Here is a 26359-nt window from a genome sequence, read left to right as displayed (position 1 = left end):
AGCAGTGGCAGACTTCAGGCTCCGGGGAACGGCTTTGCTGATGAAAAGAACAGCCTGATCCCAGACATCTTTCACCAGGGAACTCGCATCCCAGAACTTCCAGAACTGGTATCAGCCAGCCTTTCGAGCCCTTCCCGGCGAGCATCTGACTGCTGTATCACTGAACGGGATCCCCAGGGTCACCGTCAAGAGGCCGGCTCCTCTCTCCATACACGTGCACGTGCACAACCAAGGGAGCCAAAGATAGCAAGAAAAGGTTAAATGCAGACAGAGAGGCAAAAAAGACACATCACCTCAAGGAACAACCATTCAACCAACAGCCGACTCCTCAACAGGCAGAATGAAAAGCAGAGGACAGTGGTGTCCAGGCCTTTCATCTGCTGACAGGAAACATCTGTCATCCTTGAACTCTATACACAACCAAAACTCCATTGAGAATGAAGGCAAAGTAAAGGTTTTTTCAGGTCAACTGAGAGGGATTTCAGCGGTAAAAGGTGCCCTGTAAAAGCAAGTCTCTGTGGTGTTTTCCGGGCGGAAGACCATGACCCCAGCTGGAAGCTCGGAGATGCAGGAGGGCACGAAGAGTAAGAAGACACGGTAGAGGTGGGAGTCAGTTTAAACAAATGTTGATTGTTCAAAACCACAATCACTGTGTCTGTGTCTTTTGCAGTATGTGTGTGCATTTGTGTAGAATTAAGATACATGGCAATAGCTCTCTCTCAATTGGAAGGAAGCTTCAGGGGAGACGGGCAGGAGCCACCGGCCCACTCACCTCGTTCCCTGTGGCCCTGCCGTGCGCCCCGGGGACGCCTACCGGGTTTGGGGTCCAGAATGTGCGTCCGTCCCCAGCTGCACCATACCCCATTTGTGCGGGGCGCTGGGCGCTTTAAATATCTCCCTCTCTCCCTCGGCAGGATCTGTCACCAGTGTGTTGCTAGGCTTTCGTTTTTAGCTCCCCCACCCAAACCTACTCTTTCACATTCTTTCCTACTAAATAGTACAAGTTCGTTGTGGAAGATTTGAAAAATACAGAAAAAACACAAAGGTTAAGATACAAATCACCTATTATTTCCTTGTTCACAAGAGTCACTGTCACAGACTTACTGACCAGGTCCCTTTTCTGTGTGTGTGTGTGTGTGTGTGTGTGTGTGTGTGTGTGTGTGTGTGTGTGTGGTTTCTTCTCCCTCTTTAAAAAAAGAAAGGGGCGGAGGTCACGCTATGCATAGTAGTGTGCTCACGCATTGCACACTTTGCCTGTGTCACGAATGCTCTCCTAAAGCAGGATCTGAGCGACTGCAGTCCTGTGGATGGATCATGATACATTTAGCCGCCTGTTCTGTCCAGCATTTATGTTGTTTCCATGTTTTTTGTCCTCAGTGTTGCTGTAATAAGCGATCGTCCTCACGTATACGTGACTGTTTCCCTGGGGTAAATTACCAGAAGTGTCTTTACTGTTCAGGGACTATGCCTGTCTTTTTTTTTTTTTTTTAACTTTTAATGTTTATTCATTTTGGGGAGACAGAGACAGAGTGTGAGCGGGGGAAGGGCAGGGAAAGAAGGAGACACAGAATCTGAAGCAGGCTGTAGGCTCCCAGCGATCAGCACAGAGCCTGACGTGGGGCTTTAGCTCACGGACCCCGAGATCATGACCTGAGCCGAAGTCAGACGCTTCACCGATGGAGCCACCCAGGAGCCCCAGGGACTATGCCTGTTTTTAAGGCTTTGGAGACACCAGGCCGAACTGCACACCCACCTGTGTTCATCTTTAATGGCTCTGTTTTGGACTATGCCAAACTTTTCTCTGAATTTAAACACAATCTGCTCTCATGACAGTCCCTTTCTAAAAGGCCTTCCTGTCAGGATCATAGTAAGTTCTGGACGGGTGACTTTCTTCCTGCCGTGGCTGAAACAGCCGTGATCTCTTGTGGGCAAATAAGGTCTCATGACTCAACCTCTCTGGACCGGTTTAGAATTTGGTCTAGCAGCATATAAACAGAATAATCCAAAGTAACAGGAGCTTAAACAAAATAGAATTGTTTCTGGCTCACAGATTTTGAGAAGTCCAGAGATAGGCAGGCCAGGCTGGAATGGCCCAGTCATCTGGGCCCTGGCTCCGTCTAGCTCCATCCTGCCAGGATGTGGTTTTCATCCTCATGACCCAAAACGACTTCTCAAGTGCCAACCAATATATCCCCATTCCAGGCAGCAGGAGTTTCTCACGGACTGTTGGCCACGTGGCCTCTCCCAACACAGACACAGCAGTTTGTAGCCTAATCCTGAATGCCACCTTTGCCTTATTCACTTGGTTACGAGCGAGCCACCAGGGACAGGCCACACTCCAGGGGAGAGGACTATAGAAGGGTATGGATATTGGGAGGGGGTCACTGCGCTGTCTTAAACGTCAGCGGACCACAGCACCTGACAGCCTGGAGCCCGGCCATTGTGGCCTGCTGTGCCTGAGCTGGCACGTGGCCTGGCCCCGTGGACAAGGTCTTTATTAACATCACGGAACTGGGACCTGGAGGCTGGTGGCATGATGCTCTGATGCCCTCTCCCTGAAGGAGGGCCCTGTTGCTATCCCCTCAGGGACAACTTCTGTGGTGCCGCTGGGCTTCCCTTTACTGACCGCCTGGGACAACTGACAGGCTGTGAGAGAAAGGGGAGTTGTGGCTTGTGGGTCCAGAGTAGGGCGCTGCCCTGAGTGCGCCCTGGAGGTTCCTAGGCATGCATCACCTCCCCCCCAGGCAGCTCTCTCTGGGGCGAACCCACTCCCCGCCAGTAAGGTTGGATGGCCGCCCTTGGATGCCCCACTGTCCCCTGTGGTCCTCTGCTGACTCACCGACCTCCGCTCCAGGACCCTTCTCCCCAGCCTGCCCCACCCCAAGCAGGAGGTGCCCTACAGACATCTGTGGAGCAGTAGTCTCCTTGAAGGGGACCCGCTGGGATCGGGCAGTTATTGCTGCGGGTGCCATCTCTGGGGTCAAAGCTGCTCCTTGCTGCACCAGCCACAGCCTCTGCGGGTAGCAGGCACCGACCAGGCAGATTTTTACCCCCGTGCCTACCCTCCGCTCCCCCTCGCGCTGCAGACTCAGCGAGGCGAGACACCTGTGCTCCCCACCGCCCGGACGGACCCCCAGGGGCTGGGACGCGGCCCCGCTCTGTCCCACCCGGCCCTGCCCTGCCCGCCGGGCTCGCTCCGCCGCGCTCCCCGGTGCCGCCCCGCCCCGCCCCGCCCCGCCGGCCCTCTGTCCCGCCCCCTGCCGCACCGCTCCCCGCCCCTCTCTCCACCACCGCCCCCGCCCCCGCGATCCGCCCCGCCCCGCCCCGCTCCGCCGGCCCTCTGTCCCGCCCCCTACGGCGCCGCTCCCGCCCCTTGCCCCGCCTCTCCCCTTTTGCCCCGCCTCTCCCCTTCTGCCCCGCCCCCTCCGGAGGGCGGTGCGGTGATCTCAGCGGCGCGGTGATCTCAGCCGCGGCCCAGAGAGGTGACCCCCGCGGGACCGGGCCGGGCCGGCGCCTCGGCCGGCCATTGGCAGAGGTCGCCGCCATTGGCTGTCAATCCCGCCGGCCCGGCCTGGCCCCGCCCCGCCGGCGCAGCGTCCCGGGACGTACGGCCGCGGGGGCTGCCGGGACTGCTCCAAGATGGCCGGGAGCCTCGGTTCCGCTACTGCCTGCGGCCTCGAGCCCCATTCATTGCCGCGCTGCTGAGCGGCGCCGCGAGTCGGCTCCAGGGCTCCGGGGGCTGTCCCCGCGGTGCGGGAGGCCGCCATGGCGACTCTGGAAAAGCTGATGAAGGCCTTCGAATCCCTCAAGTCTTTCCAGCAGCAGCAGCAGCAGCAACAGCAGCAGCAGCAGCAGCAGCCGCAGCCGCCGCCGCCGCCGCCTCAGCCTCCTCAGCCGCTGCCGCAGGCGCAGCCGCCGCTGCCTCAGCCTCAGCCGCCGCCCCCGCCGCCGCCCCCGCCGCCCCCCGGCCCGGCCGTGGCCGAGGAGCCGCTTCACCGACCGTGAGTATGGGCCCGCTGCCGCTCCGGCCCAGCGACGGCCGGGAGCGGCGGCGTCCCTGCAGACCCCGGCCCCGCGGCCCCCGAGCTCCCGGCGCATCGTCGCCCTTCGTGCTGCGAGACCCCGTCCCGGGGCCCTGACCGGGTCCCCTCGCGTGCGTCTGCGCCGCTCCGCAGGCAGGCACGGCCTCACGGGCCTCCGCTGAAGGCACCGACGCGGGCTCGGCCCCGGTCCTCTGCCTTTCCCGGCGTGCGAAGTTAGGGAAGGAACTTGCTGCTTTATATTTGCAAGAGACGGGCTGTGCTGTGAGCAGAACTTGGGAGAGCCGAGACCGCCACTTCCCTTCCCTTGCCTTCCCTCTCCTCCTCTCTGAGAGGGAGGAGCGCTGGGGCGCAGGACACTTCGCGACGCGCCAGGCATTGGAGCTGGGGTGATGGGGGGACAGCGATGACATCATGCCTTTGGGGTGGCGAGGCGCGGGAGGGCGCGGGAGGGCGCGGGCGTGCGGGCCCGGCCCAGCGGGAGGTTCTTTTCCAGGGGGCTCTTGAAGCAGCCTGTGTGACTCGAGGCTGTCACTCTCAGGGCACTTCCGTTACTTCGGGAATCGGTGGCATCGGCAGGAGAGCCGCTTGCCTAAGCCCAAGTTCGTCTGCAGACGCTTGAGTTGGGTTTGCCAAGTACGTGGTGAGCTGCTCAGAAGGTTATTATTAAGAAGCGAGAAATCAGAAAATTGGCCCAAGTATTAGGAAGAGTTGACAGGCTTATCGCCTGCTTTCAGTTGGAAATAAAAGCAGCCCCTTGCAGAGGGAGAGGTTAATTGGCGGGGGGATGAATGACGCGCGCTACACCGGGGTCGTGGTCCAGCCTGCTTGCGGGCCCCGCGGGCGGCTCCTGTCGCCTTCGCTGGTGACATCTGGTAGTGTTGGAAAGCTGGGGGTGTCTGTTGCTTGTGCCGGGAGAATTTTTGAGACAGAAAGAGACCGGACCTTCTGACAGCACCCAGGCGCTTTCCCTTGAAGTCTTCATGAGCCGAATTGAGCAGGGGTTGGGAGCGCCCTGCTGCAGGTCAGGCCTTTCTCCCCCTCCAGGGCATTTTATTTTCCTTCTGGATGTGTACAAGGTGGCATTTGATGAGGACAGTTTTTGAGAAACTCACTCTGTTACGACTGATCCATTTTTAGTAAGGTTTTCGTATTTGTTAGGCTGCTGACGTGATCCTTGCCGTGTCCTGAGCGTTTAATTAGAAAGTGAGCATTATGGGGAGTAATGTTGGCTTATCCGTCAGGATACAGCTTAGAAATAGAGGCGCCTGTTAGGCTCTTGATTTTGGCTCAGGTCATGATCTCCTGCGGGATGGAGCCCTGCATCAGGCTCTGCACCGACAGCACAGAGCCTGCTTGGGATCCTCTCTCTGCCCCTCCCGTGCATGTTCTCTCTCTCTCTCTCAAAAATAAATAGACACTTGAAAAATTGAGAAATTAATTTTTCTTTTAAGAGGTGAAGAAATATTGGATATTTAGACAAATATTGGATATTTCTCTATGTTTGGATATTTAGAGAAAAAAATTAAAACAATTTGACTTATTTCTACAGCAGCTAATTTATAATTGTAATTCATTCCAGAATCATAATTCATCCCGGAGGTAGATGCCATGGAAGTTCACACACTGCCTGGCTCTTGTTAACAGAAAGCATAAAGCAGGGCTCGGGTGGGAAGGGAGACCTTACTGCTGTCACTGTCTGTGGGCTTGTTCGAACACTTGGTCTGTCTAAAAATATGCCATCTGTTTCTTATGCTGCTCTGACAGAACCTGAATTTGCTTAACTTCAAAATATGGATATAAAGAGATTTCTTTGTAAAGCTGGCTTGACAAAAGTAGATGTTGTTTCGTTACTTTATGTTAAGGTAACGTGTGATTGATTTGTTTTAAAAGCGTAATCTATTATTTTCACGCAAGTAGTACATTCATGTGATGCAAATTCTGAAGTTACGAAAAGGTAATGATTAAAATGTCTTTCTCCCACTCCTTTCTCCTGAGCACCTAACTCTGCCCAGAGGCAAGCTCTGTTCTTCTTCCTCCTTGTGTATCCTTACAGATTCAATCCATGCATATATGAAGATAGATTTTAAATTACTTAAAGCAAAAGTATTTCAGAACAGTAACTTTTAAAGGTTCTTAGCATGCTCTGAAATCAGCTACATTGGCCTAATTGTAGTTATTTTAAATAAAATGCACAAATATCGTATTTTTAGACATTTGCTGTTGAGAAAGCAGGTATTCATTAATTTTGAGTAGTCAACTCAAAATTGCATCTTGGCATTTCTGTTCAGGTGCTTCAGCTGAAAAACCCATTCCCCGGATTGTCCAGAAACAATTTGGAAAGGATCTGTTCTATTTTTATGGTTCTCCTCCTCTGTTGTGTGAAACTGTAGCGTCACAGCCGTGTGTGGGCTGCAGCCGAAGTAGCCGGGTGCCTGCTCTCTGCTCAGCACGTGGGATGCAGGGCCTCTGGGTGGGACTGGCTGTGGTCTCAGCAAGGCTGGCGTGCAGGGGCGCCAGAGGTTGGGACCATCCTAACTGTAATTTTGAGGCAATTGACAGTTGCCTTTGGTTCTTTCTTACTCTCCTTCAGATTTCCTGTCGTTTCCCCCTAGCTTTAATTATTCATTCATCAATAAGTATTTACTCAACAACTGATGGGTGCCTCTTGTAACAGTTGCAGGGCTACAGCCGTCAACAGGTAAAAAGCTCTGCCCTCTGAAGCTTTCATCTCAGTGAGGGGCACAGACAATAAACAGGATAGATAAGTAAAGCATAAAGTATGTTAGTGATAAACGAAGGAGGAACGGCAAGGCAGGGAAAGGAACTAGGAGATGTCAGGGTTGATAAGGTGTTGACATTCTAGAGAGGATTTCCAGGGAAGGTCCATTGAGATGGTGGCTCTTGAATAAACACGTGAAAGAGAGTCGAAGGTCTGGCCATGAAGGTGTGTGGGGGAGCCGCGTTCCGGGCGGGAGAACAGGTCCAAAGGCCCCCCTGTTTGAGGAAGACCAAGGGGTTCGTTTGCTTGGTTGAATTAGTGAGAGGGAGACTCTTAGCGGGTGAGGCCAGAGAGGTAGAGGGAGCGCCACACCACATCGGTAGGCCCTTCCTGGTGGGCGCACTGAGGACCTTGGCGTGCATTCTACGTGAGGTGGGAAGTCATCGCAGGGTTTGGTTAGAGGAGCGGCAGGATCTTAGTTCCATTTTACAAGGAACACTGGTTGAGAACAGTGAAGGGGAGCACGGGCAGAGGCAGGACACCAGTTAGGAAGCTGTTAAAGTGATCAGGTGAGAGAGGGTGGTGGGCTCCGTCAGGATGTTGCCAGTGGCAGGGTGACAAGTGACTGAATTTTGAAGGTGGAACCAACAGGACTTGTTCCTCCGTGCTAAGCGTGAGGTGACGTAGCTGTGCTTGGTATTCTCAGCCAGGGCACTTTCAGCTGCAGATAACAGAAAACCCTGCTGCAGTGGCCTAAACAGGCGAGATCTTATTATAAGACAGGAATAAGTCTGTGTGAGGAGGCCGAACACCAAGATTAGGGACCTGGCCTCTTTTCCTTTCCTTTCCTTTCTTTCATCTCTGCACCTAACATGGGGCTCAAACTCATGACCGCAAGATCAAGAGGCGCCCGCCTTACGGACCGAGACAGCCAGGCGCCCCTCTTTCTTGTACTTAGTTTGTAAGGCCTTGCCCTCGTGCTTTCCAGTTTTTCAAAGCTGACTTGTCTTTTTTATTGTGGAATTGAAACCGTTCTTTATGTGTTCTGCACACTAGACCCTTATCAGATATATGATTTTTAAAAACATTCCTCCTGTCTGTGGATTGTCTCTTCATTTTCTTGGTAGTGTCCTTTGAATTGAAAGCACAAAAGTTTTTCATTTTCATGAAGTCCAGTTTTCTATTTTGTCTTCCGTCGCTGTGCTTTAGGTGTCACAGAGATGTAGAACTCCCATGTTTTCTTCTAAGAATTGTAAGTTTTACTCTTACATTTAGGTCTGACCCATTTCGAGTTAATTTGTATGTATGGTGTAAGGTGAGGGTCCAGCTTCGTTCTTTCGCATGTGGATCTCCAGCACTCCCAGCACCGTTTATTGAAAAGATCTTCTTTCCCCATTGAGTTGTATTGGCACTCTTGTTAAAAACTAATAGCCCATAAACATATGGATTTTTTTCTGGACCTTCAGTTTTATTCCATTGGTCCAAATGTCTATATCCTCTTCCAATACTATACAGTCTTGATTACTGTATTTTTTATCACAATTTCAAACCATGAAATTTGAGTCCTCCAACTTTGTTCTTTTTTAAGATAGTTTCGGCTATTCTGGACCCCATGCATTTCTGTATCAATTGTAAGATCAGATTGTCAGTTTCTACAGAGAGGCCAGCTAGGATTCTGATGGGGATTGCATTGAATCTGTAGATCAATTTGGGGAGTATTGGCGCCTTAACAATATTGAGTCTTCCAATCTGTGAACATTGGCAAAGTTATTCTGTAAACCGTCAGATAGTCGGCCGTTTTTAGGCTTTGTGGGCACCATGTCTCTGTTGCAACTATTCAACTCTGCCATTGTAAAATAAAAGCAGCCAGGGGTAATATGTAAATGAAGGAGTGTGGCTGTGTCCCAATACAATTTTATTGATGACATTGAAATTTGAATTTCATATAATTTTCACATGTCATGAAATATTATTGTTTGATTTTTTTTTTTTTTTTTAATCAACCATTTAAAAATGTGAAAACATTTCTTAGCTCAGAGACTGGCCCAAAACATGCAGGCTGTAGTTTGCTTACCCCTAGATTAAATAGGATGGGACCACTTTTGTGAACCATTTCTTTTCTGGTTCCTTTCTTTTTTTTTTTTTTTTAATTTTTTTTTTTTTTAACGTTTATTTATTTTTTTGGGACAGAGAGAGACAGAGCATGAACAGGGGAGGGGCAGAGAGAGAGGGAGACACAGAATCGGAAACAGGCTCCAGGCTCTGAGCCTTCAGCCCAGAGCCTGACGCGGGGCTCGAACTCACGGACCGCGAGATCGTGACCTGGCTGAAGTCGGACGCTTAACCGACTGCGCCACCCAGGCGCCCCTTTTCTGGTTCCTTTCTATTAACTAGTTTAAAAAATTATAAAAGTTACACATACACATCGTAAAACATCTTCAGACGGCTCAGAAGATGAAAAACAAAGCCCTCCTCCTAGTCTGTCCTTAGTCTTATTCCCTAAAAATAACAATTATTAAATGTCTTTTGTCGTTTTCTCTGATTTTTTAAATGCATATTCAAGCATTTAAATGTGTCCCTGTTTTTGTTCTCATGATTGAGATCACCCTGTATTTTTCATTGACATTGTTCCATAGTAGTGCATAAAATTCTTACTGATTGCTGTATAATATTGTGGAATTTCTTGTTTATTTATTTGGAGGTGAAATTCACATAACATAAAATTAACCATTTTATTTTATTTTTTAATGTTTATTTATTTTTTTGAGGGGACGGGGAAGGGAGCAGTGTGAATGTGCAGGTCAGGGAGGGGCAGAGAAAGAGGGAGAAAGAAACCCCCAGCAGGCTCCGTGCTGTCTGTGCACAGCCCCATGCAGGGCTTGAACTCACAAACTGTGAGATCATTCCCAGAGCTGAAACCAAGAGTTGGACACTTAACCGACTGAACCACCCAGGCATCCCAAAATTAACCATTTTAAAGTGTATAATTCAGTGACAGTTCGTACATTGACACGAATTTCTTTTTAAAAAAGGACTTTTGGAACTTCGAGGCAAAGGTTTCACATTGTCCTGGTTTCAAATGGCCCACTGATGAATTCTGTCCACCTGAGAGAGTCCCGACCCCTGTTACCTGTAGCTCCCGAAAGGGAGCCAGCCGCTTGGTAAACTACCTTGGAATGGGCCCACCGTCAGGACATTTAGTCTTATTCAGATGAGAAGGAGAAATAAAACACAGTATAAGACCCTGTTTAATGTTGTGTTGAATTGAATCAGCTCGGGTGCTGGAATATGTGTTAGAGACGTGGTCTGCCATAGGTCCTTGCTGCTTAAAGTGCGGTCTCTTTAGGGCCAGCAGTTTGTATCACTTGGAGCTTATAAGGAGTGTGGAATCTTTTCTGCACCTGAAGTCTACTGAATCAGAGTCTGCATTAAAATTTTTTTTAAATGTTTTCTTTCTTTCTTTACTTATTTATTTTAATGTTTTATTTATTCTTGAGAGAGAGTCACAGCATGAGTGAGGGAGGGGCAGAGCGAGAGAGGGACACAGAATCCAAAGCAGACTCCAGGCTCTGAGCTGTTCACCACAGAGCCTGACGTGGGGCCTGAACTCACCAGCCGTGAGATCATGATCTGAGCCGAAGTCGGACACTCAACCGACTGAGCCACCCAGGTGCCCCTATTTATGGTTTATTAAAAAACCTTTTTTTTTTTTTTTAAATGTTTATTTCTGAGAGAGAGAGACAGAGCACAGCAGGGGAGGGGCAGAGAGAGGGAGACACAGAATCCAAAGCAGGCTCCAGGCTCTGAGCTGTCAGCACAGCCCCACGCAGGGCTCACTGGATGCTTAACCGACTGAGCCACCCAGGTGCCCCTAGAGTCTGCATTTTGACAAATTCTGTGAGCAGTCTGTTCATGTTATATCTTAAAAAGCCCCACCATAGATGGTCAGGCTCTGTTGCTAACAATGCCGCCAGCATTTGGGAGGGAAGATTTGGGCTGCTTTGTCCAGGTGTAGCTGAGGAGTATCACTTCTCTGCCCCAGGGCCATTGGGCATTTGTGTGGCTGCAAAGTGGGTTGTCACCCTGACACGTGAGCTTCAGGGGGCATGGAGAGCTCCCAGTTACTGGGAATGGGGACTAAAGTGGAGCTTGGACTAGGTGACCTGGAAGGAGCCCTTTCAGCCAAGTGCCAGTTTTGTGCCAGGCTCAGTCCTGGGCCCCGGGGTTATAGCAGTGAGCAAGACCAGTGGTGATGAATAGTATGGGGAGAAACAAATATACAAAGAATAAGGGGGAGCAGGGGTGTGCAGTTTTATTTAGGGTATAAAGTGCGCTGAGAAGGTGATGCTGGGCACAATGGAGGGAGCAAGCATTTGGATATCTGGAAGAGAGATCCAGGTGGAGGGAACAGAAAAGTAGCCGTGCGTTCTGTATTTGAGGAGTAGTAAGGAGGCTGGTGACTGAAGCAAAATGAAGGGCAGAAATAGGAGAGGAAGTTGGGGGCGGGGGAGAAGAGAGGTGGTGAGGGGCAGCCAGATGGGGCCTTGTGCACCGAAGGAGTAAGGACTTCAAAGCTTACTCTGACCAGATGCACGCTTGTGTGGTAAAACAAGTGATCTGATTCGTGTTTCTAAAAGGTCACTTTGACAGCACGCAATGCTGGTCTCGGCCGCGTTATCATTGCTGGTGGGCGTAGAAAACGGTACGGCGACACTGGAAAACGTTTTGGCAGTCTCTTGTAAAACCGAACATACAATTACTGTTTGACCCGGCAGTTGTTCTCCTGGGCATTTATCCCAGAGAAATGAAAAATTATGTTCACACAAGAACGTGTACACAGCGTTTGTAGTAGCTTTACTCATAATGGCAAAATCTGGAATCAGCTTAGGTGCCTTTCAACAGGTGAGTGGTGAAACTACTCGGCTGTAAAGCGGAATAAACCCCGATACCTGTTACAGCTTATGTCACTCCTAAGGAAATCATGCCCGTGAGAACAGCCAATCCTAAAAGGCCACATACTCTCTAATGCTTCTTGTATAACATTTTTGAAAGGACACAGTTTTGAGGCATAGAGACTAGATGAGTGGTCACCAGGGTTAGGGAGTGTGTGGTGGGTGTGGCTCTAAGAGGGACCATTGTGGTGAGGGAAATGTTCTGTGTCTGGACTGTGGTGGATCCATAAACTTAACACCTCTGATAAAATTGTAGAGAACAAAACACACACACACAAATGTCATTTAGCTTAACAGATTGGTTTTTTGAAACGCACCTTTTTCAGTTAGTGATTGTTGCTGTATTCAGTTAGATCACCAGTAAGAAAGAATTTGTTGTGGATTGGGGAAATCGTAGTCCTTGGTTCCCCTAATCAAATAGCGCTTTTATTTTTAAATTGTGTATGACACATAATTCTAAAATGACTTCTGGTGTCCCATTCCTTCTTTTTAAAAAAAAAAAAATTTTTTTTAACGTTTATTCATCTTTGAGAGACAGAGAGAGACAGAGCATGAGTGGGGAAGGGGCAGAGAGAGAGGGAGACACGGAATCCAAAGCAGGCTCCAGGCTCCGAGCCGTCAGCAGAGAGCCTGACGTGGGGCTTGAACCCACGAACTGAGAGATCATGACCTGAGCCGAAGTTGGACGCTCAACCGACTGAGCCACCCGGGTGCCCCTCCCATTCCTTCTTAAAATCTCTCTGAAAGGGCTCTAATGTTGTAGGAGCACTCATGTTAGAGTGAAGCGGCAGCTGCTGGGGAGTCGGGAGGCCTCAGTCCCACTTGCCGGCTGGGGTGTGTGGGCACTGCTAGGAAAGTGATTACGAAGGGCAGGATGAGGGCAAGATGAGCAATGTTTTTCAGTTCTGTGTGTAGTCTGGGCCTTTCCCTCGCCAGCCCTCAACCTGGAATCACATTTTTCTTTTTTCTTTAATGTTTTTAATGTTTATTCATTTTTAAGAGACAGAGAGAGAGAGAGCATGAGCAGGGGAGGGGCAGAGAGGAAGGGAGACACAGAATCTGAAGCAGGTTCCAGGCTCCGAGTGTGAGCACAGATCCTGACACGGGACTTGAACCCTCGGATCACGAAGTCAAGACCTGAGCTGAAGTCGGATGCTTAACCGACTGAGCCACCCAGGCGCCCCATGGAATCATATTTTTCAAGCATAGTCTTAGAATAACATGATACTAAAAATAAGAATTTAGATGAGGGCTCAAATTCCCAGTTTTAGAATTCTTTGATAGTTGTTTTAACATGGTTGTGCTGTGCCGTAGCGTCCTTGCCTTTTCCGTGCGACTCCTTGCAAATGTGTTTATGTGCAGAACGCTTCGGTAAGTGGTAGGGAGGGCTGACCGAAGTTTGCTCGCATTATGGAAGGTGAAGTGAAGATGATTGCGTTTACCGAAGTTGGAAGAGCCAGGACTGCTTACCCTGTTCACCCAGTTCCTGCCCAGAGCAAGGCGGCTCCATTTCCACCTTAATTTCCATCCTTACTTTTCCTGTAGAACAAGTCAGTCTGACGTGCCAGTTCATCAAGCGAGTTAAATTCCATGGGGGGGGGGATGAAGCAGCTGTAATTTTCTTCAATTTCCAAGTTAGCTTATTGGGCAAAATAAGGTAGGAAGTGGATGTTTCAAGCAGGAGCCACAGACCATACAAGAATTGAGTTTGAAGATGTATGCCCAAAACAACGGAGTTATTTGGAGTGGCCAGAGTTCCCTGAAGGTTGAGGAGCTTGGCTGAGGAAAGGTTGGAAAGGAGCCTGAGGCCGCGCTCTAACCCCAGTTTGGAAGTTTTAAGCACCAAGTGCTAGGTGGCTACTTCCTCATTGCATTGGTGGCCTGACAGCTTTCAGTAGGTCATATTGGAAGAATTGTTTTCTTCGTTTTCTCATATTTTTGGTTAATGTCTCTTTGCTGGGGTGTCTGAGGGTAAAGTCTGATCCTCACACTTTAAAATGTGGGTATTCCTCAGTGTGATGAAAGAGGAGGTGCTTTTTACAGGATTTTGGTTACACTCGCAGGTGTTTAGGGTTTGACTCGGATGTAGTGAAATTGTGTGGTTCTTTAATGATAATGTGTTAGTTTCACACATGTTTAGCCATGTTAGCAATAACAATGGATTTAAGAAAAATAGAGCAAAATTAAAATATTTGGTAGCGATCAGATGGTTTTTTTATGCTTCTCACACAAAATAAGTACTTCCTAATTATTGTTTAGCAACCATTGAAGACTTTGTCTACCTGCAGAATTTTGTGATTATTGAGTGTGGAAAAGTTTAAAATTTTATCATTGCTAGGAAGTGGTTGTGGATAAGGTAAGAAGAGAAACTTAAAACTTGTGCTTTCTTGTTAAGCTGACCAAGATAGAAAGTATACTGTCCTCTTTTGCATAGTGAGAATCATTGGAGATCTCGTTAAAAGGCCTGTGATTGATTATCTTGATTATAGCCAGAGGGACTCCACCGGCTCCAGCTTCTGGTCCACACAGGGTTTGAGTTTGAGTATGTGGCTTTTTTTTTTTTTTTAATTTATTAAATTTTTTTTTTTAAGCTTTGCTGTTTCTGTTTCTTTTTCATCTTTTGGGTCTAGAAACTTGGGTTTAAAGTAATTATCATTTATCTTCTGAATCTAACTTCTGAATTATCTATCTTTGGAATCTGTTAAGACTGACTCCAGAACTTTTGAGTCTGTTTTAACGTGTATTTTACTTAATCTTCCACAGAAAATGTTGGTTCATCCATTCCTTTATCAGCTTTTTTACAATATGGTCCTTGCTCTTAGTCCGTCGTCCCAGGGAGATAGTTGCAGGAGGGGTTGTGATCAAGGAGTGTGGTGGAGGTGCTGGCTGGCAGGGCCTGGGGACGGAGCCCCGGGCGAATAAGACAGGCTTGCCCCACAAGGAGCTCCACAAGAGCAGCTGGACTGAAATAGATCACAGAAAAATGCATTTTTATTTTGCTGGCTGAGATCCATATTCTGTCTTAGATATTTTGTTCATTTTATAAACGTTTGCTTAAGTTCTGGCAAGGTGGAGGGGGGGACAGCCGTGTAGGTCTCCATGAAATAAGGTGCAGGCCTTGACAACTGTGTTGTGTACTGCTCACTGGATTCTTTTGGCTTATCCCATATTTGAGGAGGGAGACAAAGTTCTTTTTAAGACTAATATTTGTATCTGTCACTTCTGAAAAGATAAATGTTGCGTGGACCTTGCCAATTCTCCATCAGGCATGTGTGTAATTATTGGGAAGCTGTTGACTTTTTTTGTTATTGTTTTTTTTTTGACTCTTTTTTGGTACCTTGGTGTGTGAATTCAGTTCATTTAAGGCCTTGGGCAGATTTGCACTCTGGAAATCAAAAGGTAATGGGTAGGTGAGTTTGTTTGCTTCCTAAATGCTTACTTAAAATAAAATAGTCAATATTCTTTAATTTTCTTGATGGTGGTCTTAAACTGGGTAAACTCTAAGCTGTTGTAATGGCGACTTTAACCTGGGGGTTAAGGAAGAGAACATCTTAATTCTCAATGCACTCTCTCTTTTCTTCTTTAACTCGAGGTGTGATTTACGAATAGCCGAACGTGCCCTGTTTAGTGTAGAGTTTTGTGCGTAAAGCCCTGTAACTGCTCCCACGCTGGAGGTTTAGAACAGCTTCATCACTCTTCAAGCTTCCTCTTGCCCTTTGCTGCCAACTCTTCTCCCAGCCCCTGTAAATTACTGGTCACTTTCTGTTCCTGTAGTTTTGTCTCTTCCCGAACATCCTGTATATGGAATTCCCCACTTTGTGGTCTTGAATCTGGTGCATCGAGATTCAGTCTCGTGTATGTTAGTGGTTTGCTCCTTTCTGCTGCCAAGCAGTAGTCCAGTGTCTGTGGCGGTTGTTCGTCCGTCCACCAGGTGAAGGATATTTGGGTTGTTTCCATCATAGTGCTTTGAAGTGGGTGGCTCCTGAGGGTGGGAGGTGAGAACCCTCTGTTCCTCGTGGTCACTTAGGGACCCAGGCTCCTTCCATGCTGCTGTTCTGCCATCTTGTCTTTCTCCGTGTAATCAAAAACTGGGTGTTAGGCATGTTTGTTCCAATTGGAGGGAAGTAGGGGAGCCTGGGTGGCTCAGTCGGTTAAGCGTCCGACTTCAGCTCAGGTCACGATCTCACGGTCCGTGAGTTCGAGCCCCGTGTCGGGCCCTGGGCTGATGGCTCAGAGCCTGGAGCCTGCTTCCGATTCTGTGTCTCCCTCTCTCTCTGCCCCTCCCCCGTTCATGCTCTGTCTCTCTCTGTCTCAAAAATAAATAAACGTTAAAAAAAAAATTTAAATCCAATTGGAGGGAAGTAGAAGGGGACACCCCAGGGTCAGCCAGTGAGGCACATGCTCCACGTTATCACTCCCATTCCCATTTTGTCTGTGAGAACTAAGTGTGCCTGCCCCTCCCTCGCTGCAGGGAGGCTAGGCAGTGCAACTTCTCACTGGGGGTGTGTGTCCAAGGAGAAAGGACGGTGTTTGGGTGGATGCCGAGCCAGCAGTCTGCAATATTAAGTCGTCGGTAAACAACTCATTTAGGAGAGAGACCAGTAGGATAGGAAACACACGATCACCAGTCCTGTAACGATGGACTCTGGTTGGCCAGTCATTGGGAAGCCCCCTCCTTGCTAGCCTTGAGCTAGGCTTCTCTTTCAGGCTCTGATTCTTTTCCTGTTTGGAACCCCTCTCTCTTCTTCCTTTTGGCTACTGGCTTCCTGCTTCCGAGGCTCTTCCTTGCCCCTGAAGTGCCTTTTGGAGGCTTTGCCTTCATTGGATTTGTACAATTTGTAATAGCCTGTCCTTTCAGGTGCACTTTTTGGAGTCTGAGGGTTGCATTGGGGATTAAATAGTCACAGGTGTTCGTAGGTTAGATTCGCACCCCCCCCCCCCCAATTTGGTAATATCATTTCCTCAAAAACTAGTAGTCTTCTGGTTTAGGTGTATTTTTAGTTAGTGCCATGTACTGGTAGCCACACTCAAATTCTTCTCTGAATGTAGCTCTTAAGCCTGGTTTAATTTTTGGCTTCCTCTTTGGATCATCCCTCTGTACCTTATTTTGCAGGTACATACCTTGAAGGCATCTGAAGCTGTAGGTTTGGGTGGGAAGCAAGTGCCTTCACTTTGGTCTTGACCAGGCTATTTGTCTCCTTGTGTTGGCTCCAGAAGTCTTCATGGGAAGCTTCAAGAAGGGCTTTGAGGCCAGAGGCTTATTTCTAGCTGTTTGGGGAGGTAGAAGCGGTTAGTCACTGTCTATACCTTATTTAAAAAAAATTTTTTTTTTTAATGTTTACTTATTTTTGAGAGACAGAGACAGAGCACAGGCAGGGAGGGAGCAGAGAGAGGGAGACACAGAATATGAAACAGGTTCCAGGCTCTGAGCTGTTGGCACAGAGCCTGACGCGGGACTTGAGCTCACAGACTGTGAGATCGTGACCTGAGCTGAAGTTGGACGCTTAACTGACTGAGCCCCCCAGGTGCCCCCCCCACGTACCTTATTTCATACCTAGTAGAGAGCATGAGGTCTGCAGGCAGTGAACAGTGTGATTTTGAGCAGTGGAGGCAGCTTGGTATGAAGAGTAGGTTTGGTACTGCATTTCATTGAATCGCAGGCCCACCATCAGTGCGATCACCTTGGGTGAGTCACTGTACTGCACTTCCTCTCACACGGGGAATATAGGTGCACCAGTAACAGCTCCTGACTTTTCTGTGCCACATAGTTTAGGAAGCCTTTGGTCGAACTTACCCGTGCCTCCCTGTGCTGACTCTACCCTGCCCACCAGCATGGGCATATGGTTTATTCCTAGTAGTCCAGAAGTGCTTATGGACTGAATGAATGATGTGTAGAAATAAATGGAATGGATACTTTAACACATGTTCACTTCCTTTCCTTTTTTTTTTCCTTTTAGAAAGAAAGAACTCTCAGCCACCAAGAAAGACCGTGTGAATCACTGTCTGACGATATGTGAGAACATAGTGGCACAGTCACTCAGGTAATTGCACTTTGAACTTTCTAGTAAAAATTAAAACTGTAGATTTTCATTCTTAACGGGCTAGAATACTTGTCTCTTCAGCTGTCTTAAAACATTTAAAGGCCTCTCTTCCCACATTTCTGGCTATATAGCAAGGCTATCCGGACGCTATAATGAGTAGTGTTTTCTGTTTGTAATCTTATGTACAACAGTTGTAACCATTATGATACTTGAGCACCACGTTTATATTTAATTAGCACTCTTGTAACTGTAATCATTTAAAAATTATCTTTTGTTTGATATTTTTACATTATCGCAGCGACTGGAACAACAGGCGGCTGTCCAGTTACGTGTCTTCTGTTTGCTTGTCACTGGCGCCCTGTGGCTGCTGGTCCCAGTGGTGGCTGCCCACTCATCTGTGCTTTGGGGTCGGCGGGGTTGCGGGCGGTTGACTATAAGTCGATTTCCCTTGCTCCATCTTTCTTCTGGGGCGGACCAGTGGCATCTGCTTTTGTGGCTGTGCCACGTCTCCTCATTCTCTTTGCTTTTGGCTGTGTGTCTTTCTAAATGCTGTTCCCAGTGGCTGTGGATAGTAAATATTTCAGGCCCGTTTCTCATGGCTGAGCAGGAGACAGAGGTACCTGAGATTTCTGAATTCTCTTACCTGACTGGATGGGTGTGAAATACTTCTAGCTTTTCTTTCCCGTGGAGCAAATAATTGTTATCCTCCTCCTTGGAAGCCGGACAGAGCTGTCTATAATCTGTTAGAAAAATACTCTTGATTTTAGTACTGACAGAAGCTTAGTGATTCACTTATTTGTAACGGCACTTGGATTTGTGTTTTATATTTTCAAAGTGATTTCACATACAATATTTCATTTTAGCTGAACTCATCCCATTGTTTGGGAAATGTGGATGATTTCTCTTTCTGATTTGTAGCGATGTGGGAAGCAGATGAGATAACAAATGAGAGTATGTGCTGAAAATAAAAATTCTAAGTTTGCATGCTATTGTAGAAAACAACACTATGATACACGTAGGGAAATAAACGTTTGAATTCCATGTATACTCCTTATAAGCCAGGTGATTTTGGATAAATTTTACTTCTTTGAGTCTCTGTTGCTGCATTTGTGAACTGGAAGTCCTGATTTTTAGTGTTCTTGTGGGATCGGGTGACACTGTGTATGTGCGTTCGTTAGCTGCATGGGCACGAGAGTGCTGTGCGGTTGTGATGGGTTTTGTCCAAAGCTATAAAGTGTCAGTGCTTTCATGTGACATGACTTCAGACCCCTGACAGACATTTGCGCCCTGCTGCTGTAGCACAGTCTTGCTCACCTGGCCTGCGGCGTCCGGGCCTCAAGGAACGTTTCACTGTGGAAGCTTGTGGATCCAGAAGACAAGCTCTCCTCCAGTTTGAGAGCTTCTTTTATATTTATTGTTTCTTTTGATCATTCTCGCTGGAATTGATGGAATGTTGGCTTAGATTTGCATGTTAGTAAAGCGCGTTGGGATATCTTAGGAGTGATTTGTGGTTCAATTTGCCATCTTAAAATAATAGCTGCTGATGGTTTTCACGTTAGTGCATTTCTTCTGTTTTTATGGAGTAATGCTGATAGTCATACTCCTTGTTCCACAGAAGAACATGTTGATAGGATAATTATGGATCCAGAGAGGTCATCTTTGGTTTCATCAGATCAAAGAACACATTTGTTTTAAGATACTTTCCATACTTTGTGGAGAGTGTAGAACCTAAGTAGGTATCCTGTATGTAGAAAATGCATACTAAATGTTTAATGAAGTCTTGATAGCTGGTATTTCCTGTGATCTCTCCTTGAGTATAACTAAATTTTGGTATATTTTTGAGCTTCTGTGATATACTTGTCTCCAGTGTGGTTATTTTAGTGGTAGCTTCTGGAGTTTTTAATGGGGGAAGTCATCTAAAACTTCATGGGTATGTAACTGTTAGTCTACTTCAGCTCTCAATTTGGTGGTCTAACCTACTGGTTCCTAAATACGTATGAGCATCAAGGTCTTCCAGGAAATTTGTCAAAAACACAGTAGTGAAGATCCTTCACTGCCCTCTTTTCCAAACACACTTACATTTTCTGTTTGGATGTAGTCTGGTGATTTGTTTTTAACAAGTATCCTCTCGGAAATACCTAGGAACGCTTATCTAAGCATGCGTACCTTGACAAAGTGTTTGGGTAAAAATACGTATACAGAAATCCATTGGTTTCCCGTGTATTAGCATAACTCAGAAAATGTCATGGTTCAAGATCCAACTCACAGTAGCACCAACATATAAAACTTCAAGGAATTGAGAAGAAATATGCAGAAAATATGTAAAGACTGCTGTTGACTTTCTTGAAAGGTATAGGTGACTACTTCTTTTCCTAAATGGAAGATTTTTTATCGTAAAGCTGAATTTTCTCTAAGTTAATCTCTAAATTTACGATAGTCTTGACTAGAGTTCTAGTAAGGGTATTTTTCTTAACTTGTTCACCTGTAAGAATAAATACATGAATGTTGTCAAGAAAAGCTGAAAACATCAGCAGTATGGTGAGAGATGGTGTACACAATATTGAGATAGTTAGATATTAAAGAAGGTATAGGATTGGAAGTTAGGAGAGTATATGTATGCATCTCTGTGTGTGAATTTATGATAAAGATAACATTTTGTATCAGCAGGGAAATGATGGATTATTGAACCAAATGACTAGAGAAAAATTATATCTGTATCTCATATTGCAGACAAACATAAATGTCAGATTACTTAAAAGTAAAAGAAAAGAAATTATTGGGATACCTGGGTGGCTCAGTCGGTTAAGTGTTCGTCTGTTGGTTTTCGCTCAGGTCATGGTCTCATGGCTTCGTGAGTTCGAGTCCTGCATCAGGCTCAGTGCTGGCAGCGCAGATTAAAAAAAAAATTTTAGGGGCGCCTGGGTGGCTCAGTCTGTTAAGCATCCAGCTTCAGCTCAGGTCATGATCTCACAGTTCATGGGTTCGAACCCTGCATTGGGCTCTGTGCTGACAGCTCAGAGCCTAGAGTCTGTTTCAGATTCTGTGTCTCCCTCTCTCTGTCTCTGGCCCTCCCCTGCTTGTGCTGTCTCTTTCAAAAATAAACATTAAAAAATAAAAAGAAAAAAAATTTAGATTTTAAAATCCAAATCTAAAAATTTTTAAATCTAAAATAAAAAAAAAATCATGTTTTAAAAAATGGAATTATTATTACAAAAAGAATATTTAATCTTAGGTGGAAGAAAGCTAACGATATAAGGGAAAAACTTGTTTTTTTTTTTTTTAACGTTTATTTATTTTTGAGACAGAGCATGAACGGGGGAGGGTCAGAGAGAGGGAGACACAGAATCTGAAACAGGCTCCAGGCTCTGAGCTGTCAGCACAGAGCCCGACGCGGGGCTCAAACTCATGGACCACAAAATCATGACCTGAGCCGAAGTCGGCCGCTTAACCGACTGAGCCACCTAGGCGCCTCGGGAAAAACTTGTTTTGACTGGAATATAGTTCGATGTGTCAGAATCCACCTTAAAAAAGCTTGAAAGTAAATTCAACTTGGGGGAAATGTTGACAGCATATATAGCAAAGGTTTAATAGTTGTTAAAGAGCAATTATAAATCATTAAGAAGCAGACTATCAGCCTAATAGGAAAATAGGCAAAGAACATGACTGAGTAGTTCAGAAAATAAGAAATACAACTGGGCCAGTGAACCCGATAGCTGACTCTCTGTGTTTCCTGTGGAAAGATACTCACATTTACCAGTCATCAGTAGAAGGAAACAGAAACAAAAATAAGAACAGCTGCCATCTGTCAAATTGACAAACATTAGGAAATACTCAGGATTTTTGTCAGAGGTATACAACCTTCCTAAAAGGCAGCATGTCGAGCTTTGACTCCTCCGTGTGGCAGTTTCACCTGAGACTTTATCCGCGGGAAAGTGCGTGGCGACATTGGTGCAGTGCTGTTCATCGCATTAGAACATTAAAGGTCATCTGAACGACTTAATGACTAGTAGGGGAATTGAAAAACGAAGATATATTTAAATTTTTTTTTTAATGTTTGTTTATTTTTGACAGAGAGACAGAGCATGAGTGGGGGAGGGGCAGAGAGACAGGGAGACACAGAATCTGAAGCGGGCTCCAGGCTCTGAGCTGTCAGCACAGAGCCCGATGTGGAGCTCGAACCCACAGACCGTGAGACCTGAGCCGAAGTCGGACGCTCAACCGACTGAGCCACCCAGGCGCCCCGAAAACGAAGATACATTTATAGAAGGGAATGTTTGTTAACTTTGTAAAAGGTGATTGTTAGGTATGTGTATTGTGACCAGAAAATTTATTAACACTGTATTAACAAATTAAGTTTAATATATCAAGGAAGATATTTGCTCTGGCTGAGTAAGGTTAATGCCAAAGGCAGGATTTACTTCCTGTCTCAGACAATTGATAATAGACAAAATCTGTGTGACACTGGTTTTCAGGACATCAGGCAAAGAGCAACAGCAGCCCTTGACAAATGAGAAAGGAGTGTGGGAGCCGTATGGCTTCCCGATTCCTGTCTGGAGGGAGTAACACTGGGAGGGAGGCCAAGGCAGGGCCCGTGGTTTGCTGAGTTGAGCAGACGGAGCTGCTCGCTGAGGCCAGTTAGCGAGAATGGTGGAGAAGAGAGAACTGCCCAGAATGCTCTCTGGAACCCGTGGGGGGAGACGTCCCTGAGTCTTCAACGTGCTGCCTGTCGATGTGCACGTGCTCATGAGGACGTGCTGGGATGGGGCCTCCCGAAAGGACCTGAAGGGGCGCTTGCCGAAACCCCCCCTGATGCGGGAAGAGCTCCTGTTGACTCCAGCCCAAGCAGACAGGTGTCCTTCGTGGGCCATGGCTGGAGTGTGCAGAAGGGCGTGCTCCGGCGACAGGGTTAACTTAGCCCTCGACTGCAAAGAAACAGGAAAATAAAATTCGTAGCGGTCCCTTGAAACTGATTCAGAAATTGCACAGATGGTAAAATTTGTACAAAATCATGAAGACAGGTACTCAACTATTTTATGTACTCAAGAAGCTAGAGAAAAGATGGAATGTGTTAAGTAGAGACATTAAAAAGAGCTAAATTGCACAAAGAGTGACAGCAGATTTGTTGCTAGAAAATGCATGTCAGAAGTCAGTGGGACATCATTTGTAGAGGAAGGAAAACCCCTGGAACTGCACGGCCAGTAAATAAATCTGTCTCAAAACAAAGGTGAAGTAAAAACTTTTTCAGACACAGAAAAGCTGAAATAATTTATGTCCAGCTGGGACTTCAAGAAATATTAAAGACGGTGTTTCAGGTAGGAGGAAAGGAAAATAAGATCAGAGAGAGATCTGGATCCACACAGAGAATTAAAGAGCAGGCAAACGGTAACTATGGTGCTTGGATAGAAGACTTTCTGCCCTCGTTTGTCATCTCGTTAAAAGTTAATTGATCGCTTACAGCAAAAATGATAACCGTGTACTTTGGGCCTTATGACATGTAGAAGTAAAATGTGGGGCAACACCAGAATGAAGGCTGGCAATAGTTTGTGGTAGGCAGAGTAATGCCTCTGCCCCCCAAATTTAACAGGTCTTACTCCCTGGAATCCTGTGTGAGTGTACCTCTAGGGAAAGAGTCTTCAAAGATTTGATTAAGTTAAGGATTGTGAGATGGAGAGATTATCCTGGGTTGTCCAGGGGGACCGTAAATGTAGCCACATGTATCCTTGTGAAAAGGAGGCAGAGGGAGATCACACGCGCGCACACACACATACACGCAAGGCGATGTGAAGCTGGAACAGAGACGGGCTTGAAGATGCTGGCCTTGAAGATCAGAGGGAGGTGGCCACAGGCCAAGGGATACTGGCTGCCACCAGACCTGGAAGAGGCAAGGAGTCCTTTGGAGCCTCTGGAGGGGACACAGGCACTGCCAATACCCTGATTTCGGCCCAGCGATACTGATTTCGGACTCCTGGCCTCCATAACTCTGACAGGGATAAACGTCTATGGTGTTAAGCCACCCAGCGTCTAGCAGTTTGTTACAGCAGCCACAGGAAACAAATCCAGTACTGTTGTAAGTTTCTCTGCTGTATGTGAAGTGCTGTCATGTCATTAAGGCAGGCTGGGATCAATTAGAGATGTATACTATAAACCAGGTAACAATTAAAAGCACAACAAAGAGTTACGGCTAATAAGCCAAAAAAGATAAAATGTCATCCTAAAAATACTCGACCCCAAAGAAAGCAGAAATAGAGAAAAAGGCAAATAAAGAGCATCTGGAGTAAGTAGGAAAGAACCAGTGTGATGGTAGATTTAACTCTAGTTCCACCAATAACGACATTAGACATAAGAGGCAGGTTTTCCAGATCCAATGAAAAACCAAGACCCTGTGTAACCTGCGCACGATAAACCGTTTTAAACATAAGGTGCAAATAGCTTAGAAGTAAAAGCATGGAAGGGCCCACTCACCATACTAACACTCTGATCAGATGAAAGCTGGGTTGCTTTTGCTTATGTTCATGTCAGACAGTGGATTTCTAAGCAAAAGCTATTACCAGAAATAGAGTGGTCATTTTATAATGATGAAGGCATCAGTTCATCAAGGGAGCATAACAATCCTAACCGTTTATGTTCAGAATACATGAAGCAAAACCTGATTGAACTGCAAGGGGAAATAGACAAATCCACAATTATAGTCAGGTTCCAGGAGCTTCTCTTAAAAACTCTTTGAGCACGTAGACCTAAAATCTGGATCTAGAAGACTTGAACAATACTATCCACCCTTATGGGCCTGATTGGCATTTATAGACACCCCACCTGGAATAACAGAAGACACATTCCTCTCTAGTGCTCACAGGACGTTTGCCAATACAGGCCACATAATAAGCCTTAAAATAAGCCATAAAATAAGCCTGAGGGACTCAGTTATTTGAGCGTCCGACTTGGGCTCAGGTCATGATCTTGTGGTTCGCGAGTTTGAGTTTCACATTGGGCTCACTGCTGCTGTCAGTGCAGAGCCCGCTTCTGATCCTCTGGCCCCTCTGTCTCTGTCCCTCCCTCCTTACACTCTCTCAAAAATGAGTAAATATTAAAAAAAAAGTCTTTAAAAGGATTCATACAAGTATGCTCTTTGACCTCAATAGGATTAAGTTGGAATCTGATCCAGAAAGATAGTCTGGAAAACAGGTAACATATTTCCACCCATGGGTCAAAGAGAAAGTCAAAGGGGAAATTTGAAAGTATTTTGAATTGATGAAAATAAAAACAAAAGATTTCAAAAGTTGTGGTATGCCGCTATGACATATCCAAGGGAAATTTATAGCTCAATGCCGATTTTGGAAAAAAGAGAAAGGTCTCAAATCAATGCCCTTAGCTCCCATGTCAGGAAACTTGAAAAACAAGAGCATGTGAAACCCAAATTTATCAGAAGAATGGATATAAAGATAAGAGCAGAAGTTAGTAAAATCGAAAACAGAGAAGTCTGCAGTAACTCAAACCTGAAGTGAGTTCTTTGAGAATGTCGGTGAGATTAATCAGACTGACTGGCCAGGTAAGAAAGAGTGCAGTCACAAATGACCAGTACCTGGGGTGAGGGAGATGATTTTCGTGTGGGTTCTATAGATATTAAGAGGATTAGATGGGAGTATTGGGAAAAACTTTATGCCGGTAAACCGGACAATTTAGGTGAAACGGACAGGTTTCTTAAAAGACATTTCTAAACCTCTCTCAAGAAGGAACCTATAACCTCATTAGCCCTATATCTGTTTTATTAAATTATTAAAAATCAGTATTCGATTTAGTTATTGGAGAACTTTTAAGCATGGTTGGAAATGGTATATGAACTTATTTTTTTCTTTTAATTGAGACATAATTGACCTACGACACTGTAAGTTTGAAGTATAGCACGATGGTTTGATACGTTTATATATTGCAATGTGATTGGTGTCAGCTAATACCTTTATCAAGTCACATAATTATTGTTCCTTTTCTGTGTTGAGAACAGTTAAGATCTGGTCTCATAGCAATTTTGAAGTTTATAATATAGTATTATGGACCGACTGTAATCACTATGTTGTGCATTAGATGTTCAGAACTTATTTATTACTTGAAAGCAAACTTTTTCATCTGTGGGTTTTATGAAGTCTAAACACAGATACAGTATGTCTGATGAAAGTTTTGTGTCTGAATTGAGATGTGCTCTAAAGAAAAGATTGTTAAGTAGACAGTAATTTTTCCATATTGATTACATGTTGAAATAGTTATATTTTGGATATATGGGATGAAATGACGTGTTATTAAAATTAATTTTGTTTTTTCTTTTTCTTTTTGACGTGTGCCCCAGAAACTGTAAAATCACACGTATGGCTCAGGCTGTGTTTCTGTAGCCAACGCTGCTTGGAGCGGCCGTGTCCGTGTCCGGAGGCCTTTCCTGCTGAGCCCTTTTTTCACAGCTGTGTTCCCCACAGATGAGGTCTGAAGTCGCGCTGGGTGGCATGTTTTGTTTCTTGCCTGTATTTGTCGGCCGTTGTTAAGATGGTCCCCTGGTTTCTCTTAGGCTCATGGTCCTGACCGTTGGTAGGAACCACGATGAAGTGAGAAAGGGGGAGAGGA

At 46.2% G+C, this 26359-nt stretch overlaps 1 protein-coding gene across 4 annotated transcripts in view; it reads left to right on the top strand.

Moving 5' to 3' along the window:
- Positions 1-3609: 3609 nt before the first annotated feature.
- HTT (huntingtin) overlaps positions 3610-26359 on the top strand; it is a 147275-nt gene continuing 124525 nt past the window's right edge. For 3 of the 4 annotated variants that reach the window (XM_086705562.1, XM_025921615.2, XM_086705564.1), the window contains exons 1-2: positions 3610-4001; positions 17672-17755. In XM_086705562.1, coding sequence (XP_086561688.1) covers positions 3766-4001; positions 17672-17755 — 320 coding nt within the window. In that variant the 5' untranslated portion in view covers positions 3610-3765. Of the gene's footprint in view, positions 4002-4633; positions 4677-17671; positions 17756-26359 lie in introns of those variants that run through there. The other variant, XM_086705563.1, reaches the window with a different exon arrangement.

The sequence above is a fragment of the Puma concolor genome, chromosome B1, assembly GCF_028749965.1.
Source record: "Puma concolor isolate L17-30 chromosome B1, mPumCon1.1.hap2, whole genome shotgun sequence".
In the NCBI taxonomy this organism is placed as follows: Eukaryota; Metazoa; Chordata; class Mammalia; order Carnivora; family Felidae; genus Puma; species Puma concolor.
The sequence above is the reverse complement of the archived record's forward strand: the minus strand, read 5'-3'. Positions and strand labels throughout refer to the sequence as shown.